At 48.5% G+C, this 18154-nt stretch overlaps 1 protein-coding gene across 3 annotated transcripts in view; it reads right to left on the minus strand.

Moving 5' to 3' along the window:
* Positions 1-18154, minus strand: part of NXN (nucleoredoxin) — a 143536-nt gene that overhangs the window by 13632 nt on the left and 111750 nt on the right. For all 3 annotated transcript variants that reach the window (XM_045526164.1, XM_045526165.1, XM_045526166.1), the window contains exons 2-5: positions 11731-11848; positions 9990-10123; positions 9413-9513; positions 7893-7999 (exon numbers count right to left, since the gene is read on the minus strand). In XM_045526164.1, the coding sequence (XP_045382120.1) occupies positions 7893-7999; positions 9413-9513; positions 9990-10123; positions 11731-11848 (460 nt within the window). The remainder of the gene's footprint in view (positions 1-7892; positions 8000-9412; positions 9514-9989; positions 10124-11730; positions 11849-18154) is intronic.

Consider the following 18154-nt stretch of genomic DNA (forward strand, 5'->3'; position numbering starts at 1 on the left):
TCAAGTTCCTGGGTTCCAGTGATCCTCCTGCCTCAGCTTCCGAAGTAGCTGGGACTACGGGCACGCGCCACCACGACTGACTAATTTTTTTATTTTTTGCAGAGACAGGGTTTTGCCTCTGCTCATGCTGGTCTTGAACTCCTGGCCTCAAGCACTCCTCCCTCTTCCTCCTCCCAGAGTGCTAGGATTACGGCGCGTCAGCCACCGCATCCAGCTAGTAGGCTTACGTACAGATTTGGAAACCATTTTTTGTCCTTCAAGGAAGTACAGGAGAAGTTTAAATTTATAAATCAGTTTAAAATGTTTAAAGGAGTTTAATTAAGTTTGTAAGTGGGGCCCAATGGACCCCTAACAGGAAGCTTCTACAATTTCCTAGACATATGAACAGAGTTACAAAATTCAAAAATCAACATTAAAAGTTTAAGTGAAGTCTAGGATGCTTTATTTTAATTTGTATTTTAATAAATCAAATGTGAATTTTAAAACCAAAGTAAACCTCTGGATCATCTCTTCTACTTACGAAAGCCTGCCAAGCAATTCACCTCCACTGCCGCAAGCTGTGGGATTCTGTGTCCAGGTGAAGGGCGGGGGTGAGGAGGCCGGCCCACAGGGACACACTAGACGTGGCAGGAGACAGCAGCCTACGAAGCCCCCAAGGTTGACTCCTGACGCCTCTGCAGTGGGATGTGGAGGCCGGGGGCTGCCTGGCTTTCCTCCAAGTCAGGACGCCTGGAGGGACTTGGGGATCCGCAGGCCAACGCTACACAACTTTAGATGAGGCAAGAGGCCCAGAGAGGGGACGCGACTGGTGTGGAGCCACATAGCTGCTTAGTGGCAGAGCTGAGACCGGAACCCCTTAATGGACTCTACTTTCCTCCAATCCCCATCTTCCCCCAGGAGCAGGGACTGGCGGTGGCTTGGAGGGCACAGATGTAGGGGCTGCTGTAGATCTGAGGCAGCACAAGCCCCCTGCCCCAGGCCACTGCTCAGGGGCCTGCCCTGGGTACCCCCGTCACACCCTCTGCTTCCGTGTCTCTGTCCCCCGCCAGAGGGCAGGTGCAAGTCATCTTTCCCCTTAGCGCCTAGGCCTGTGCTTACTGCCTGTCTCCTTCCGCTAGAGCGTCAGCTCCATGAGGTCTGGGGCCTTTGTCTTTTCACTTCATGAATAGCTAAGCGCGGGGCATACAGCTACATTTTGTTCAATAAATACATGAACAGGAGGCCCCTGATGCCCTCAGAGACGCGAGTGTTGGCTCAGTGCTGGGGCTGGAAGCACAAGCAGCGAAGTGACATCCCTGAACTCCATGAGTGCAGGGACCATGACTTCCTCATGCTGGAGTCCCTCACCAGCACAAGACCTGACCCATGCAATGGGAGTGTCTTTTGAGAGTTTTGATGTCTGGGAGAAAAGAGAGAGGGATGGCAGCTGTTATAGACTGAGTATCTGTGTCCCCTGCAAAATTCAAATGTTGAGGCCCTCACCCCCAGTGTGGCCACATTTGGAGATAGGGCATGTGAAGAGGTGCTAAATGAGGTCCTACAGGTGGCGTCCTGACCCGACAGGGCTGGTGCCCTTGTAAGAAGAGGCAGAGACTCCAGAGCTTGCTCCCTCCATTGAGTAAGCACACAGCGAGAAGGCGCCGACTGCAAACCAGGAAGAGGGCCCTCCCCTCACCAGGAACCAAATGAACCACCACCTTGACCTTGGACATCCCAGGCTCCAGAACTGTGAGAAATAAATCTCTGTTGCTTAAGCCATCCAGGCCATGGTGTTTTGTTATGGCAGCCCCAGCAGACTGAGACAGTCCCTTTGTTCCTTAGAGTAATGGGACTTTTACAGCTAAGAGAGAGAGAGAGAGAGAGAGAGAGAGAGAGAGAGAGAGACGAGGGGGCGAGGAAGAGATGGAAAAATGGAACAGGCAAGAGCAAGACCCCAGAAGAGCAAAGGTAGAGCCTTAGAAAGTAGGGAAGATACTGCTGGCAAGAAAGAGGGAAAGGGATAGGGAAGTAGCAGGGACGTCTCGTGGCAGAAGGGGGCTCCGAGGGGATCCAGGAGAGCAGGTCTGCTGGGGAGAGAAGTGGAAGAGGAGCAGGGAAAGGGATGAGTCACCAACAGGGAGGGAGGTGCCTGCCCCTCCATAACCCCCACCTTTCTGCTCCCGGGGGTCCGGCCTGTGCAAGGCTGCAAAGCCATGTTCTCAGCGACCCCACCCACCACAGGCTGTGGATTTCCTTCCGTTTGGTGGTCAGAGGCAGTGGGAGGCAAAAAGTTGCCTGAACTTGTACTTGTGAGAACAATGCTGCTGACTGGTAACATCAACCTAAAATGCTGCACAGGACCTTAGTGAAAACATGGGTTACGGACTCCCCCGCCGCCACCCCCACCAAGATGCCAGCAAGCAGAAGACAGTAAGTGGCAATGTGAGGCTAGCAGGCCTGATGTCAGGCAGTGTGGCATCGAGCCCCAGCCTGAGGCCTGGTCACAGCGTGTGCTCCATGTGTCCATCAGAAATAGCAGCAGACAACCTGCCTCTGGGATTTCTCTTCCAGTCCAGCTTAAATGTCTCGACTGCACTAATCTGCCCTTAATCAAAACTTTCAAAAGCCTCCAAAAGCCCAAAGGGTCAAGTCCAAGGACGCTAGCATGGTGCTCAAGGCCCTCTGTGATGTGGCCTCATCAGCCTTGTCCCCTACTCTGCCCCTGTGGCATACCATGGGCAAGCCTGTTCTGGCCTTTGCCCTGAAATGTCCCAAACCCCTTATCTAAACCCTACCCAGTCTGTAAGGCCCTGCTCCAGAACCACCTCCTCCAGGAAGTCTTCCTAGGTCAACACCTCTAAGCCAGAGTCTCCTCTGAACTCAGATTCTCCCATTAAATGAAGCCTGGAGAAGGATTCAGAGGCTAAGCTTAGGAGGTCAGAGAGGTCAAGTAAGCAACGGGCACAAACCACCGTGCCAGGGAGAATGGGGAAGCAAGAGGTGGGAGGTGGAAAAGACAGTTCCAGACTGAAGGGAGACTAGAGCAGATGGCAGGGGTGTGGACACCATGGAGCCAGCAGGAGGGGCCAGGTGTGGAGCTGGCCCACAGAGGATGCTAGCTCCTGGAGTCAGGCTCTGGCTGAACCCCACACTGTTTTAACATGGCTTGGCTGGCTGCTGCTTGGGGCTCAGGCTCCCCAGATCAGCTTTCTGATCCTTGGCTGAGGGCTCCTTGAAGCTGGGGGCCACGTACGTACTGCTTGTCCCCACACTGCCAGGGCCTCAAGAGACCAAAGGAACAAGTCTCTGAAAACTCCCTGTTCTCGTCCCTTAGTTGTGGTCACCCACTTTCTGGCTGTCTGGGCCCCACCTAACAAACACAGCCCCTTCGTCTGCCGGAGAGGCAGAAGGAAGAGAGCCCTCCTCTGCTTTCTGCTTCAGACACATACACCAAACTATCAGTTTGACTTTTTGTGCCCAGCCAACGTTTTACAGGAAGGCCCTTCCGACCTCTGCTGCGTGGCCAAAGTGCACGTGGAATATGGAAGGGCTCCTGCTCACTGCCGTGCCACCCAGCTCTCCAGGGGCCTCGGAAGCCTCTGAGCACAGCAAGAGCCCAGGCTGCGACCCCCAAACTGGCTGTGCAGTAGAAAGGCCGTCCTTTGCTAACTTACTAGTTTCAGATGACCCCAGGGCCTTAGCATGGGCCACCAGTAATCCTGTGTGACACAGGCCCCCACTTCCGGGGAAGAACTCCCCATCAGAGAGGAAAAGATTCGGCTCCACGGCGGATGTGGTGCCTGGGATGAAACAGCCTATGTACGGAGAGACTCCTGACCACATAGAGTGGCCGAGTGAGGCCAGCATCGGCCCTGCTCTTCTAAGTGGAGACAAGTGGCCGCCTTCTAAGCCCTCGTGCAAAACGGGGCGTGTTTGACCAACACTTTTTAGTTCCTCACACTCTGCTCTTTAGCTATTTCCCAGCGTCAGTCTCGTCTTGTCCACTCAAGGGCAGCACTGGGCCGCCCTCCCGGTCATTTCCCATGGAGCTCAGGGCGGGGAGGATTGAATGGTTAGTTGGAGCTCAAGAGATGGAATCCCATGCATTTAAATCTACTGCTTTTTTTCCCAAAAAGGATTTGAGGAGGCTTTAAAAACCCGCATAATATATAATCCAATAAAAATAGATGAAAATATCACCCTGAGGGGAAAACAAGGAGGGAAGAGAAAATGAAGCCAGGGTCAAGGTCGTGCATAGAAATGGTAACTTTTGTAGAATTGCTAAAGGTGGTTACAAATTCTCCTTCGTTTTCTAGGGGCTGAAGAAAAGAAAGAACTGTGGTCCATAATGAAATTCAAAGTACACAAAAAATTAAAAAAACCAAAGCCCACCGCCTGCTCGAGAGATGCTCAGCCTTTGCTGGGTACTGTAAGATAATTTCCTGAGAATCAATTCCTGCAAGTGGGATTCCTAAATGAAAGGCTTTATAGATTTTTAAGGCCTCAGATGTATAATGCCAAACTGCTCTCCAGAAAGGTGGTCCTGAGTTATGCTCCTACTAGCAGCGTGCTCCCTTCCCTACACTGGGCACTATCTGTGTGTGTGTGTGTGTGTGTGTGGCAGAGGGTCACGGGGTAGAGGTGGGGGTAAGAGTTCTTTGCAAATGTGACAGATGTAAATGCAATGCTTTCATCTGTAAATCATGGAAACAAACTATGCTGAATGTTTTTGTACCCATTACTGATGATGTGTATTGGGTAAGTTGCCTGCCTCGTATCTTGTACATATTTTCTACTCAATCATTTGTCTCTCTCTCTCTCTCTCTCTCGCTCGCTCGCTCTTTAAACTGATGCTGGAGAGAGTTCTACTTCCTATGAAGGACATTGATTTCTTGCCATACACGTTGCTAATATTGTTGGTTGCCTTTGTTTAAGCTTTTTGACATTCAAAAGTTTATCTTTTTTAGGTAGTAAAATCAAATTTTTCCTTTTCTTCTTCTGAGTTCATCAGTCAACAAATATTTGTTACGAGCCTATTCTGTGCCTCACACTGAAACTTCTGAATTTTACTGAGAAAAGGGAGGTTAAGTAAGTGACAGTCAAGGCCACTCAGCAGCAGGGGGCGGGGCCAGGGCTGAGGTGTTGGTATCAGTGAACATGGAAAGAAATAAAACAGGAAACCATGCCCTGGGCAAAGATGCAGGAGGGCCCAGGCCTGGTAGGAGGAGGACAGTTGCTGTTCTTCTTGGCCTGAACCTCCAAGACACCTCCCTAGTCATCTGTGAGGTCTGCGCTAAGGCCCAACCACGTCACACAGAGTCACACTTTGCACACATTTGTATGCACACCCACAGGGGCTGGTAGGAGGATAAGAGGGACCAGAATTTGACCAAGGGGCCTTTGTTAGGGGAGTCAGAGGAAGATACAAATCACAGACACGTGCTGGTGTGTAAGCGGAGCAGGGATTAGAAAAAACCCAGGAGTGCCCCCGATTGCAAACAGGCCGAGATGGAAAACCCGTGGCCACAGGAGCGGCAGGGCCTGCTGTCGGGTAGATACAGGCACCAGAGGACAGCAAAGTCGCAGCAGCACTCAGGAACAAGCTGGGTCCTACCTAGCTGGCTGGTGTGTCTCACCTGTAGTCCTCCAAGGGCCTCTGGTCACACCCCAGAAACCCAGGCTGGGGAACACTTGCACTGGCTAAGTGGAACCCCTACCACTGCTCAGGGACGATAAAACGGTCACACCTCCTCTAAGTAAGAAAGTCATTCTTGGGGTGAAGACCTGAATCCCATGGGCAGGAAGGACAAAGCACAACCCCTTGTATTTTTTTAAAGTGTAAAAAAACTGAGGAAAACACTTAAAACCTTCTGGACCTTGCCTGTCCCTGGTTCTGCTCTCTGAGGAAGGAGAGAGAGTGCCCTCGTGGTCCCCAGGCCAGGCCTGTTTTGTGACATCCCAGTCTCCTTCCTCACTGCTGGCAGGGCCTTTGCACATGGTGTTCCTTCTGCCAGGATCTTTCCTCTCCAGCTACGTAGTCAGTTCCTACTCAGCTTCCAGATCTGTTCTGGCACAATGCTCTTAGAACCATCTCTGATCTCCCCACCCAGGCCACACGTCCCTTGGATGCGTCCCCCAGCACTGGGCACCTCTGCTTCAGGGCACTCACAGCGACTACTCACACATATCTATAGGACTAACTATTTAGGGTGAGTCTCCGCTCTAGAACTGTAAGCTCCACAAGGACAAGGACTGTAACTGTTTTTACTCAAGACTGTATCTCCAACGCCTGCAGAACGGCATGGTGTCTAGTCAGCCCCCAGTAAAAACTTGTTGAATGAGTGTGTCAACAAATGGCCAGACGTGAAGTCCTGCGGTGGCAGTTCAACCATCTGTTCAATACCGCTGGCCTAGCCTCATCCTGACACTTATCTCAAGAAACACTGCTCCCACCCAAGGCACACACACATCTTGGGTCTCTGCAAGCAGAGGCCGGAAGGAAGTCCACGACACTTTTACCTCGCTCAACTTGGTGCCTCTCCTTTTGGACCAGGAAACAATGTTGTGCCCCTCAACTTCTGTTTGGAAAGGGAACTGCTTTTCCTCTTTGCTGTTAATAGGAGGCATGAACCTCCAAAATTCTCAAAGGATGACAACAGATCTAGACTATGAATACTCCAAGTGTGGGTCCCCAGGCCAGCGGCATTGGGGCGTTGCCATGGCCTGGGAGCTGGCCAGAAACGCAGGCGCTTAGCCCCACCCTGGACCCACTAAATCCAAACCTGCATTTTCATGACATCCCCAGGTGATTCTTATACACACTTGATATTGAGAGTACGAATTTAAAATTAAATATTAAGCTGGGCACAGTGGCTTGCACCTGTAATACCAGCTATGTGGGAGGCCGAGCAGGAGGATCACTTGAGCCCAGGGGTTTGAGACCAGCCTGAATATAGTGAGACATCATCCCCCCCCAAATTAAATATTAACTTTTTGACACCTCAGCTCCAAATAAAATCTTATGCTTACCCTAAATGGTGAAGAAAATAGGTCAAAGAGCCTGATGATTTCCCCCAGGGGGAAATTTCTGGGTAAATCTTGATACGTGTTTTTTTTACTCTCAGTAGCACAAAAAGCACCGAGAACTCAAATATTAGCTGTATCCGTCCAGGGATGACCAGGATCTGGTACGACTGACACAAGGGGAATGGGTTTAATGCTTACACAGGACAGCTAAGTGCTTCACCAAGAAAAAACCTGGCTGAGTGAAGGCCAGGAAGGAGGCATTCACATAATTTTAAAAAAACCATTTATCTCACAAATAATCATTATTTCTGAAAAACGCCATGATTAGTACTCTCAGTCCTAGTTTTCAACACTCTCTGGAAGTGAGTTTTCTCACCTAAAAGGCAAAACCCACTTACTCTCACTACTATGCTTCAGGAAGCAAGTGAGGCCCTTTGTGTACCTTACCTGCTAATACTCCCGACAACCTGTGCAGAGATTTACCATCCCCGCTTTGCAGATGAGGAAACCGAGGTTCAAAGACCCTGAGTGACAGAACCAAAGATCACTTTCAAGTCTTTCTGACAATAAAACCCTTCGGATAGGGTTTCGGCTGAGTCATCTGGGCGTGTGTGCGCCGCAGCCTGACCGTACCCGGATCCAGCACGCCGGGGGTGAGAAGCAGCTGTCTTGCCAGGAAGCACTTATTTTAAAATGCAGCTTTAATGAGGTGTTAATTTATATGCCATCAAATTCACACCAAGTAATTTCTAAGATGTTCAGGAACATGAGCGTTTACAGGAAGGGTGATGTTCTTTTTCTTTTAAAAGGAAAACCAAAGACGGGGTGAGCCGAGGTGCACAGGCTGCCCAGGCGCTGTTGCAAGGAGCCGGGCCTCGCATGCCTACCTTGGATTCCGTACAGCCGGTTGAGGCGTGACCGCCGGGCCTCGTCAGTGTAGGGGACAGCGAGCCAGGGCATCTCACTGAAGTACTGTTTGAATGACTCCTCTGACCTGCAGAGGGACACACACGGAGAACAAGGCTCTGGTATCCCCGGCTGCACCACCACCGGATCTTTCCCATCTTTTACCAGGCGCCCAGGGCTGCTGCAGGAGCTGGGGCCTCTCACTGCCGTGCTCTCAGACGCCAGGCTACAGGAGTGTGTTACTCTACCCACTGCGGTGTCTGCCAAGGAGCAAATGCCTCCACACAGCAGAGGGGGTCCCAAACCAAACGCCAGGCCATTTTAACAGCCCACACGCCCGCATCCCACCCACTGAACTCACGCCCAGCTTTTCATGTGTCAACATAGGCAGGTCTCACTTTCAGGAGCTTAGATGTACACGGCTACGGCATTCCCGGGGAGATTTCTAATTTGTGCAAACCAACCTTATACCTAGGATTCCACAAGTAAGAAACCGTAGAAAAGACAAATCTCCTCAAGTGATAGAAAGTAGATCATGGGTGCCCTGAGGCTGGGGTTCGGGGATGGGGACTGACCGAGAAGGGGGACAAAGGAAACTTCTGAGTGATGGAAATGTTCTGTGTCTTGACTATGACGATGACTACCTGGGTATCAGTCAAAACTCACTGAACTGTATATCTGACATGTATGCATCTTATTGTGCATAAATTATGCTTCAATAAAGTTGATGTCATTTAAATCCTTATAAAAGTGATCGTGCCACCTGGCATGCCTTCCCGGTGGTACAGGGAGCTTCCAGTGGAGCAGGACCATGGGCCCATAAACCTAGCACAGGACAGTGTGGATGTCAAAGACACAACAATGTGCAAAATGCCCTCATTGTGCCCGTACCTCAGAGTCCCTTCAGAGGCAGAAGTGCCTGGAGACTCAGCCTAAACTGGGTTGGAGTTTTGAGATGAAGGAAGCTCACTGATGAGTGAAGCTAGAGAGAGAGGGCAAGAACCAGAGGAAACTGAGGCTAAGAGGACCTGACTTAGTCCAGGAAGAATGTCTGCCCTGCTTTTCTGTGATTCCCTATCCATGTACATTCAAATAGCCCCGAAGTCTATGGCCAGAGCTAACAAAACAATTGCATAGCCATCCAAGACAGGGGTCACATGGCTTTCTTCTGTGGCCCTTTCCCATCCCTCCACATCTTCTCACCACAAACTAAAATGATGAACCAATCAGAAAACACACCATAATCTCAAATGACCCAGGCCTGAATTGGAACATACCCAGTATTTATAGCAGAAAGCGGTTTCTCTCGGCTCCCCTTCAGACAATTAACTGAGTAAATGTGAAATGTATCTGTCCTGCTGCCAGTACTCCCAGATATGTTTTCCTTCATCCCTATCTCCCAGCCCTACAATGAGGAAGTAAGAAATGCAAGACGAAAGACATGGATGTCAGCCACCTACAGAAACGAGGAGCGGCCCTGCCACTCCACCGCACACCTTACCTGTCTGCACTAACAAAGATGATCTCAAAGTTCTGGCCTGCCTCCTTGATCTTCCGGTAGGATTCCACCAGGACCCGGGTGAGGCTTCGGCAGGGTGGACACTGGAAGGCAAGAGCAGTCCCCTGCTGCGTGACGTGCCTTCTCCATTCCCTGGATGCTCACCGTTAGAGCCCAGGCAAGCTAGACCCCCGTACGACTGGGATGGCAAAGCCCAGTTTATAAAAGAGGCGGAAATGAACTTGCCTTTCTGAATGGTGAGTACCCAGCACAGGCGCCTCCCCTCCCCACGCAGCGTGCCAGCAGGCAGCCATTAAACGAATACCCTTAGGGACTGTTAGAAGTCTCACTGAATGGAACATCCTTATAGACCCGTCAAAAGAAGACATTTTCTTGAAGCTATTATCATTATAATAATAAGCACTATTGCACGCCAACATTGCATCTGGCACAGGAGAAGGCCAGAAGGCCAGGAAATTCCTGCCTGGGCAGTCTCGCCTCCAGAAGCCAACCACAGCTTGGCTTGGTGGTGACATCACTGCTTCCTTCTGTCTAGACTAAAGAGGGACCAAACACTCACCCAATGTGCAGAGAAATAGACTCCCACGTGAGACCCCTCCAGGCTGCTGCTCTCCAGGGACTGCCCGTTATTTCTAAGCAAGGGCCCTGCAATGACTTCCCTGAAGGGTTTAGGTCCCCAAGGGAATTCCAGACCTGAAACAGGCAACAGATGGTGAGAATGTTAAGGCTCTTCATTAAGGCCTGGGACCCAGGAGGCCTCAGAGCTGTAGGCATGACGACTTTATCATCAAACAGTGTTTGTTAACAAATCCACAGGATCTGTAGCTAACACAGGACTAAAAGGAGAACTCATCCACCGCAGAGCCCTCCTTACCCTCAAGACAATGGTTCCCAAACCTGGATAATCATAAGGTCCGTCTCCTGGGGCTTTGGAAAAGTACTGATGCCCAGGTTGTACCCCAAATCTCGAGATCCAGGGACAGGGTGAAGAGTTATGTTCGAAACAAAACAGGCTCCGCAGGTAACTCTGGTGATGGTCAAGGTTTGAGAATCATTGCCTCAGGAATTAACCCTGTGTTAATTTGGTCCCAACCCCAGAATCTCAGTGGTTCTCAACTGCATTTTAGAATCAACCGGGGAATTTTAAAACATGATGCTCCTGGACCCCCACCCCCAGAGATTCTGAGTCAACTGGTCTGGATCGGGGCTCTGGGAATCAAATGAGAATTTCAGTTTAATAAAAAGAAAGAGCAAAACCCACTCCATCCAGATGGTCAACATTCTGATGACACATAAGCGCCAGGCAGGAAGAGGAAGTAATATCCTCCCAGGGCAACTGAACAGTGTTTTCTCACAGGGTGGTCCACGGACCACTGCCTCAAAATCACCTGGGGAGTGGGCTGGGAGGGAGAAGGACAGACTGGTTAAAAATGCAGGTGGCCAAGCCCACCCTGCAACAAAAGAATCAAAATTCCCTGGGAGTGGAGCCAGGGAACATGCATTGCTAACAACCTTCACAGTAGGGTGTATGTGTGTGTGTGTGTGTGTGTGTGTGCACTTGTGTGTGTTTAAATTTGAGAAAGTACAGACTTGGTTCCACCACACCCTGGTTCTTACTAAGGGCAATTCTTCGGAGCAGGTGAAATTTTTACTGGGAAAATCTGTGAGCAGGGTTGCATCGTCTCATTGGATCAATAAGTGAGGGAAGGGAGAGCGTATGAGCTTTTATCACTCCAGTACAAGGGGGAAAGAAGCCGTCCTTGGACAGCCACCCAGCAGGGATGAGAACAGCCTACCGGGTATATAGCAAGGCCAAGGCCAAGGCCTGCAGGACTCAGGCAGCACCAAGAAAGGAGGTGCACTCACCCCCTGGGCCAGGAGAGCAACATGGAGACTGCAACTTTGCTATGGTAGTATTTTAAAAAGAGAAAACCCCACTTAGCCTGTCTCTAATTGTTAAGGGGGCAGCCTTTGAGAGTGCCGTTGAAACAGCACTAGGAGTCAGTGTCTGGGCTCTCCTGCCTTTCCATAGCCTCCTCGGCCCTCCAAGCTGAACTTCCTTTTTCAGATTCCATCTCCTCTGGCCCATGAATTAAAACCCCCAGGAGGGACATTCTGATCCCTTTAAAAATCTTAACCATGATCTAGAGAATACTATAATTTCACCAAGACAATGTTCTCTGGCCACATAAACCCACTTCTATGTATTTCATTAGTGCTCTCTCCAGCAGTGGGGAGGAGATTAGGGAAGGGGACAGAGGAGAGACCTGGGTGATCAGAGTGCAGGATGGACATGTTACCTTCTGGGTCATCTCGGATCACCAGCAGCCCATTCCTGCACACGACCTTCCCAGTGGTGGCATCTAGGAATATTAGTGATGGAATGTTGGAAATTCGGTATTTGTTCCAAAGTTTAAGCTGTAAGAAGAAAAGTAAAAGAAGGTGGTTAAGTCCACACCAGATTAATGGCAGAGTTCTTTTGAGCCCCTCAGGCCTGGGGGGTAGGTGGATGGGCAAGCACGGAGGTACAGATAAATGAATAACTGATCCAAAGCGGGGCTGCTGTGCAGGAGGGGCAAGTTAACTACAGCTACACTGGCTCCCGTGGTAACAGTGCAGGGGACCCCACGTCCCACCCAGGCTTGAGCTGCAATAGCGACTGGTGGAGAACCACAGTTATGCTAGGACAGTGCTTCTCTTCTACCTCTCCCACGGGCACTGTCTCTAATGAGCATGAAGATGAAGACGGATTATGCATCTTTAGAACACAATCAGGTCTCTGCCAGGTGGTTAAGGAAGGAAGGGAAGCTTTTCATTACAGCCTCTCCGCCCTTTCAGCAGGAAGCGGCAGGGTTTCCAATAGAGGACCACATAGTTAAAATCTGCACCCTCGCCGCGTCACCAGGGCCCTGCACTTGGAATATCACAGTTGTTATTTCGTGTGCCACTCAGCCTGCAAAACACTAGGGAAGCAGCATCTCGAGCCAGCCCCAACCCTCAGCTCTCAGCTTAAGATAATCTTCGGTCTATTGGCAGATTCTTGAGGTTGGCCGTGCAAACTGTCAGAGTTCTGGGGTCTGAGAGGGATGAAGCGGAGACAATGTGAATGCAACAGCCCAGGGAGAGAAGCCAAGTACACTCAGGCCCCTCTGTGTGCTCACTGCCACCAGGGTGGACACTGCTGAGGTGGGCCACCGGTGCTGTCAAACTTCACTGCCAAGCCCAAAAAGCAACAGAATTAAATGAAATGTGAAGCTAGCGACGCACCTCCAGAAAAGAAACTCCGGAAGGGTCCACTGGTTAGGCCATTCAGCTATGAGCCTCCCTTCTGGGGGTTCTGGGGACCCAGACAGGAGGGCTGGCCACTTGGGCTCCAGTAGAATAGGGAAGGAGTCCCCAAGCTTTTTGGCACCAGGAACTGATGTCATGAAAGATAATTTTTCCATGGGGAAGGGGGTTGGAGGCTGGAGGGTGGGTGGCAGAGCTCTGTGGCCTGGTCCCTAACGGACTACAGACAGGTACCAGTTGGCGACCTGAGGGTTGGGGACCGCAGGAATATGACATGCAGAAGAGGGAGAGGCATGTGTGGCTGTGATTATTATTGTTTTTAATCCAATCCCAAGCAGTGAGGGAGGAGGGCAGTGTGTCTGCCAAGAAACGCTAGGCTTCCCTGTCCATGGAGACCTGTGTCTTGGCAGGAAGGGTTGTGGGATCCCACCTCAAACTGGGTGGGCCCTGCCTCAGTGCTGCATGATTTTCCCAGCCCCACATCTCCAGTGGGCTCACAAAACCAGCCCAGGACCTCAGAACAAGAGCGATTCTGCACATACTGTATTCAATGACCAGTATTGCACCATCGCACGGAAACTTGATACGGAATTCAGATCAAACATTCTTAAAACAAGAGGTTCAGCAACAGAACAAGACCATCCTACCACTGGGATCAGCTTCATAAGTCTGCCGTGCAAGGATGCAGCCAGGTTAATTTAAAAAAGAAGAAAAATTAAAATTTTTGGATTTTTCTGGTTTAAAAAGTAATTCTTGGGGGAAAAAAATCATTGGGAAAAATCGGGAAACATAGCAGACCACAAAAATTGAGATAAAAATCACCCATGACTCACCACTTAGGAAAACTTAGACTTTTTTATATTTCCACTAGTGGCAAATGAGACAGCCCATTTCCTAGCACCCCCACCAACATTATCACTAACATTAATTTTTCCAATGTGCTGGGAAAAAAAGGATACCTCTCTTTTATCTTCTACTTATTGCTGTTTAAGAGATACACTGCTGTACATACACTGTTTCTCCCCACTGTGTTTTATAACTGGTACGTACTGAAATTCATCCAACAGATATTAACTGACCACCTACTATGTGCCAGCCTTGTTTTAAGCACAACAGATACAGGAAAGAACAAGGCAGATGAGGTTGCTGCCCTCATGGTACATCTATTCTAGTAGGAGAGACAGACAATAAACAAGAATATGAATAGAAAAACAATTTCAGACATATAAGCAATAGAAAACACAGCAGAGTAAGAGTAAAGGCATGGCTGGGAAGGTGGTGCACATTCTAGAGAGAGCGATCCGGGAGAGAGTCTCTGGAGAAATGACATTTGAGCAGAGACCTCAGTAATGAAAGGGAGCCAGCCACATGCATATTGGGGGAGGCCACCTGAGGCCCAGGGGACCTGCGTAGAGGCCAGGAGCTGACTGGGAAGGCTGGAGTGGATGGAGCCAGGGAGGGCCTGGGAGGTCAGAGGGCATTCGTGGACCAGCTCTTTAAGGCCCCGTAGACCAGGGTAAAAATAATAGAGTTTTATTCTAAGTGTAATAGGAAGCTACCAAGAGTTACAGGAGGAGTGGGATGACCTGACTTACAGTTGAAACAGTCACTTTTCACAGTCACAGCTGCTGTGAAGGAACAGACTATAGGGAGGACAAGGGGAGGCAGGAGGCCAGTCGGAGAGGCTACTGCAAACAGCCCAGGCCGGAGCCGAGTGTGGCGAGCAGGACTAGGCTGTAGCAGAGCAAGGACACCGTTGACTGTGAAGACAGAGTCAGTGGGTGAGGTTGGCAGATTGAATGTGGGGACTGGGGAGAAGAAAGATCAAGGATGTACCTGGTTCGGGGGCTTGAGCAAGTGTGTCAAGGGGGCATCCCATTAACCAAGATGAGAACCGGTGGAGGAGGAGAAAGTTTGTGAGGGCAAAGTCCAGAGGCCAATCTCGGCGCACCCACCAGACCTGCAATTGGAGATGTGAAGTTGGCACTTGGATTTGTGCATCTAGGCTCTGGGGAGAGGGGGCTTGTGATATAAACCAGGGGTCATCAGTGACTAGAAGATGTCAGAGGTCATGGGCCTGGATGAGATCATCCAAGGAGAGGACAAGGCTACAGAAGCGGTCCCAGGACACAGAGAGGGACCACAGTTGCAGGAGGCCGAGTGGCGGAAGAGGGGAATGAAGACACTCTAGCGTCACTCCAGCGTCCCAAAGGCCAGGTAAAGAAAGTGCCTTGGAACGGAGGGAGCGGGCGACTGTGTCAGATGCTGCTGAGAGGCTGAGGAAGATGAGGACAGAGAACTCACCAGCAGGTGTGGCACAGAAGGTCCCATCTGACCTTGATGGGGTCGGGGCGTCAGGGAAGAGGTGAGGCTGGGAGACAGACTGGCGTGGGGGAGACAGGAGCGGGCACTGCCTGCCCCACACATGTCCACATGCCCACGACCCCGACCCATCCCAGTCCTCCTGCCAACATAGGACATACTAAGAGGATAATAAAAAGAAGAAAGGTTATAAAAAGAGAGAGAGAGAATGGCAGATGAGAGGCTGAGGTAACAACTGTAAACAATTCTCTTTCAGTTTTGCTGCAAAGGGAGCAGAGACAGGGAGTTGCAGCTGGAAAAACATGTGATATGATCAGGAGGAGGATATTTTAAAGACACTCTAACATATGCTGATTGCGACAATCCAGAAGAGAGGGAAAAAAACTGATGAGAGGGAAAATTGCAAGAACAAAGTCCTTGAATAGGCAAAAGGGTGAGATCTAGTTTACAAATGGAAAGGTGGAGCTGTACAAACAGCTGACTTTTAAATATAGTTGTCCCTTGGTATCTGTGGGCGACTGGTTCCAGATGCTCAAGTCCCTGATAAAATGACAGTGGTATTTACATGTAACCTATGCACATTCTCCTGTATACTTTAAATCATCTCTAGATTACTTGTAATACCTAATACAATGTATCAGTTGTTACCTATACATATATATAAATATGTAGTTGTTTAATGTTTAGGGAATAATGACAAGAAAAAGGTCTGTACCTGTTCAGTACAGATGCAATTTTTCCCCCAAATATTTTTGATATGCAGCTGGTTGAATCCACAGATGTGGAACCCATGGATATGGAGGGTCGACTGTATATATTCTTATTTCAAGGTAGTTTTTTAGCCCAAATAGAAAGCCATGCTATTTGCAAGTAAAGAAAACTCTACCTTCTCTTTGCAATGGTTATACCATTTACAGTTGACCCTTAAACAATGTGGAGTCAGGGGCCCTGATCCCCTGTGCAATCAAAAATCCATATATGACTTCTGACTCTCTCAAAACGTAACTACTGTTGATCAAGCCTTACCGATAACATAAATAATTAACATGTATTTTGTGTTATATATGCATGATATATATATAATATATACATATATAAAAAACATACACACATACATATATATGTATATATTATACATACACATATAAAAAGTTGTATTTATATAACTAGGTATATGTTATATACATATAACATATTTTTTTTAGAAAGAATTCCACTCTGTTACCCCAGGTAGAGTGCATCATAGCTCACTGTAGCCTCAAACTCCTGGGCTCATGCAATCCTCCTGCCTCAGCCTCCTGAATAGCTGGGACTACATGTGCACGCCACCATGCCCAGCTAATTTTTCTATTTTTTGTAGAGACCAGGTCTCGCTCTCGCTCAGACTGGTCTCAAACTCCTGGCCTCAAGCGATCCTCCTGCCTTGACCTCCCAGAGTGCTAGAATTACAGGTGTTGAGTCACCATGTCCACCCTATATACTGTATTCTTACAATAAAGTAAGCTAGAGAAAAGAAAATCAAGAAAATCATAAGGAAGAAAAAATATGTGGACCCACGCAGTTCAAATCCATGTTGTTCAACGGTCAACTGTATTTCCTTTTATTATAGAACTATATGGCTAGAACTTCCAGAACAATACTAATTAGCAAGCATTCTTATCTTCTATCTGATATAATGGATATATCTGTAACATCTTATTATGAAATACAGTATTAGCCACTGGTTTCAGACAGATTAAATTCTTTAACATGTTAAGAAAAAAATAGCCTTCCATAACTTTTTGACCAAAAGTTTTATCAGGAATGGGTGGCTACTTTATGATTATCCTTTTAACCTGCTATAGTGTATTCTCATTAGTAGCTGTTCTAAGGTCAAACTATCCTTGCCTTATTAGAAGAAATCCTTCCTGGTCACATGTACTATTAAGAGATCACTAGCATCATATTTTCCCTGGGGATTGGGGCTCCCACAAACAAATGACATTTTGAAATAAGACTCTCTTTTTGGATAGCTAGACTATTTCCTAAAGTAAATTACAGCCTCTGGGCCTTAAATATAAAGCTGGCAGATGCAACATGATTACAATACTGTGGTTTGTATGTGGGCACCCATATTGTACTGGAAATGTAAGCATGTGATTTGCTCTTGGCTAGATATTTTTAAAGGAATGATGGTGTGGGCAGCCCAGCCTCTAAATGCTCAGTAGAGATACCATCCCCCCTCTTGCCAGATAAGGAAGAACCCATTTTCTTCCAGGTCCCTCCTGTAGGCAAAAGAACTTTAAGACCTCTCCCTGTCCTGCTCCAAATCCCCACAGATGTATCTTTTTTCTCTTAGGATCCTCCTTGGAGGGGTAAGAAATTTTAATCTTATGACCCCTATTTTCCCTCCTACCTAAGGATCCCCCCTCTCTGACCCATTGTCTCAGGAAGATAGGAGGTCTTGGCTTGTGTTTTACCCATTCATTGTTGGATCACTGTTTCCAAGACCCACTGGATGAGTGGGAAAAAATTTTGCTTCTAGACTCACATATGACACTGCAAAGTTAATCCTTTTACAGAGTAATCCATCATGGTCTAATTTTATACGATAATGATTTATTTAGGAACTTATGTTACATCAGGGAGTTACGTCTATGGGTTGTCATGGGACTATCTTTCTCAGGCTGTAGAACAAAGGTTACTCGGCTCTGAAACACTGCAACAGCACAGGAATGATCAATTTCAATCCCTGCATCAGAAAGTGACCCTTACGTCAGAGAAATCATCTAGGCTTGCTTTGAGGATTCTCTTATGCTGATTGGAAATAAGCAATGCTTGAGCTTAAAGAAATGATCACCAAGATTCACCTCTGTGCCTTTTTAAGTGTGTATGTAACAGCTCAAGTCCACCAAAGGTTTTTAAAACGGCCTCTGGAAACAGTCATTTCATAGTCACTTTTGTGTCACAGACACTTGAGGATAAAAGCTATGGCTCCTTTCACCAGAGAAAAATGCACATACACAATAAAGTCTGTGTATAATTTCCTGGGGTTCATGAATCCCTCGAAGCCTGCTACTGGAACCTAGCTGATCACAGGTCTACGGACCTCAGATAAAGACCCCCTTGTCTTAA

The sequence above is a fragment of the Lemur catta genome, chromosome 15 (assembly GCF_020740605.2).
Source record: "Lemur catta isolate mLemCat1 chromosome 15, mLemCat1.pri, whole genome shotgun sequence".
In the NCBI taxonomy this organism is placed as follows: domain Eukaryota; kingdom Metazoa; phylum Chordata; class Mammalia; order Primates; family Lemuridae; genus Lemur; species Lemur catta.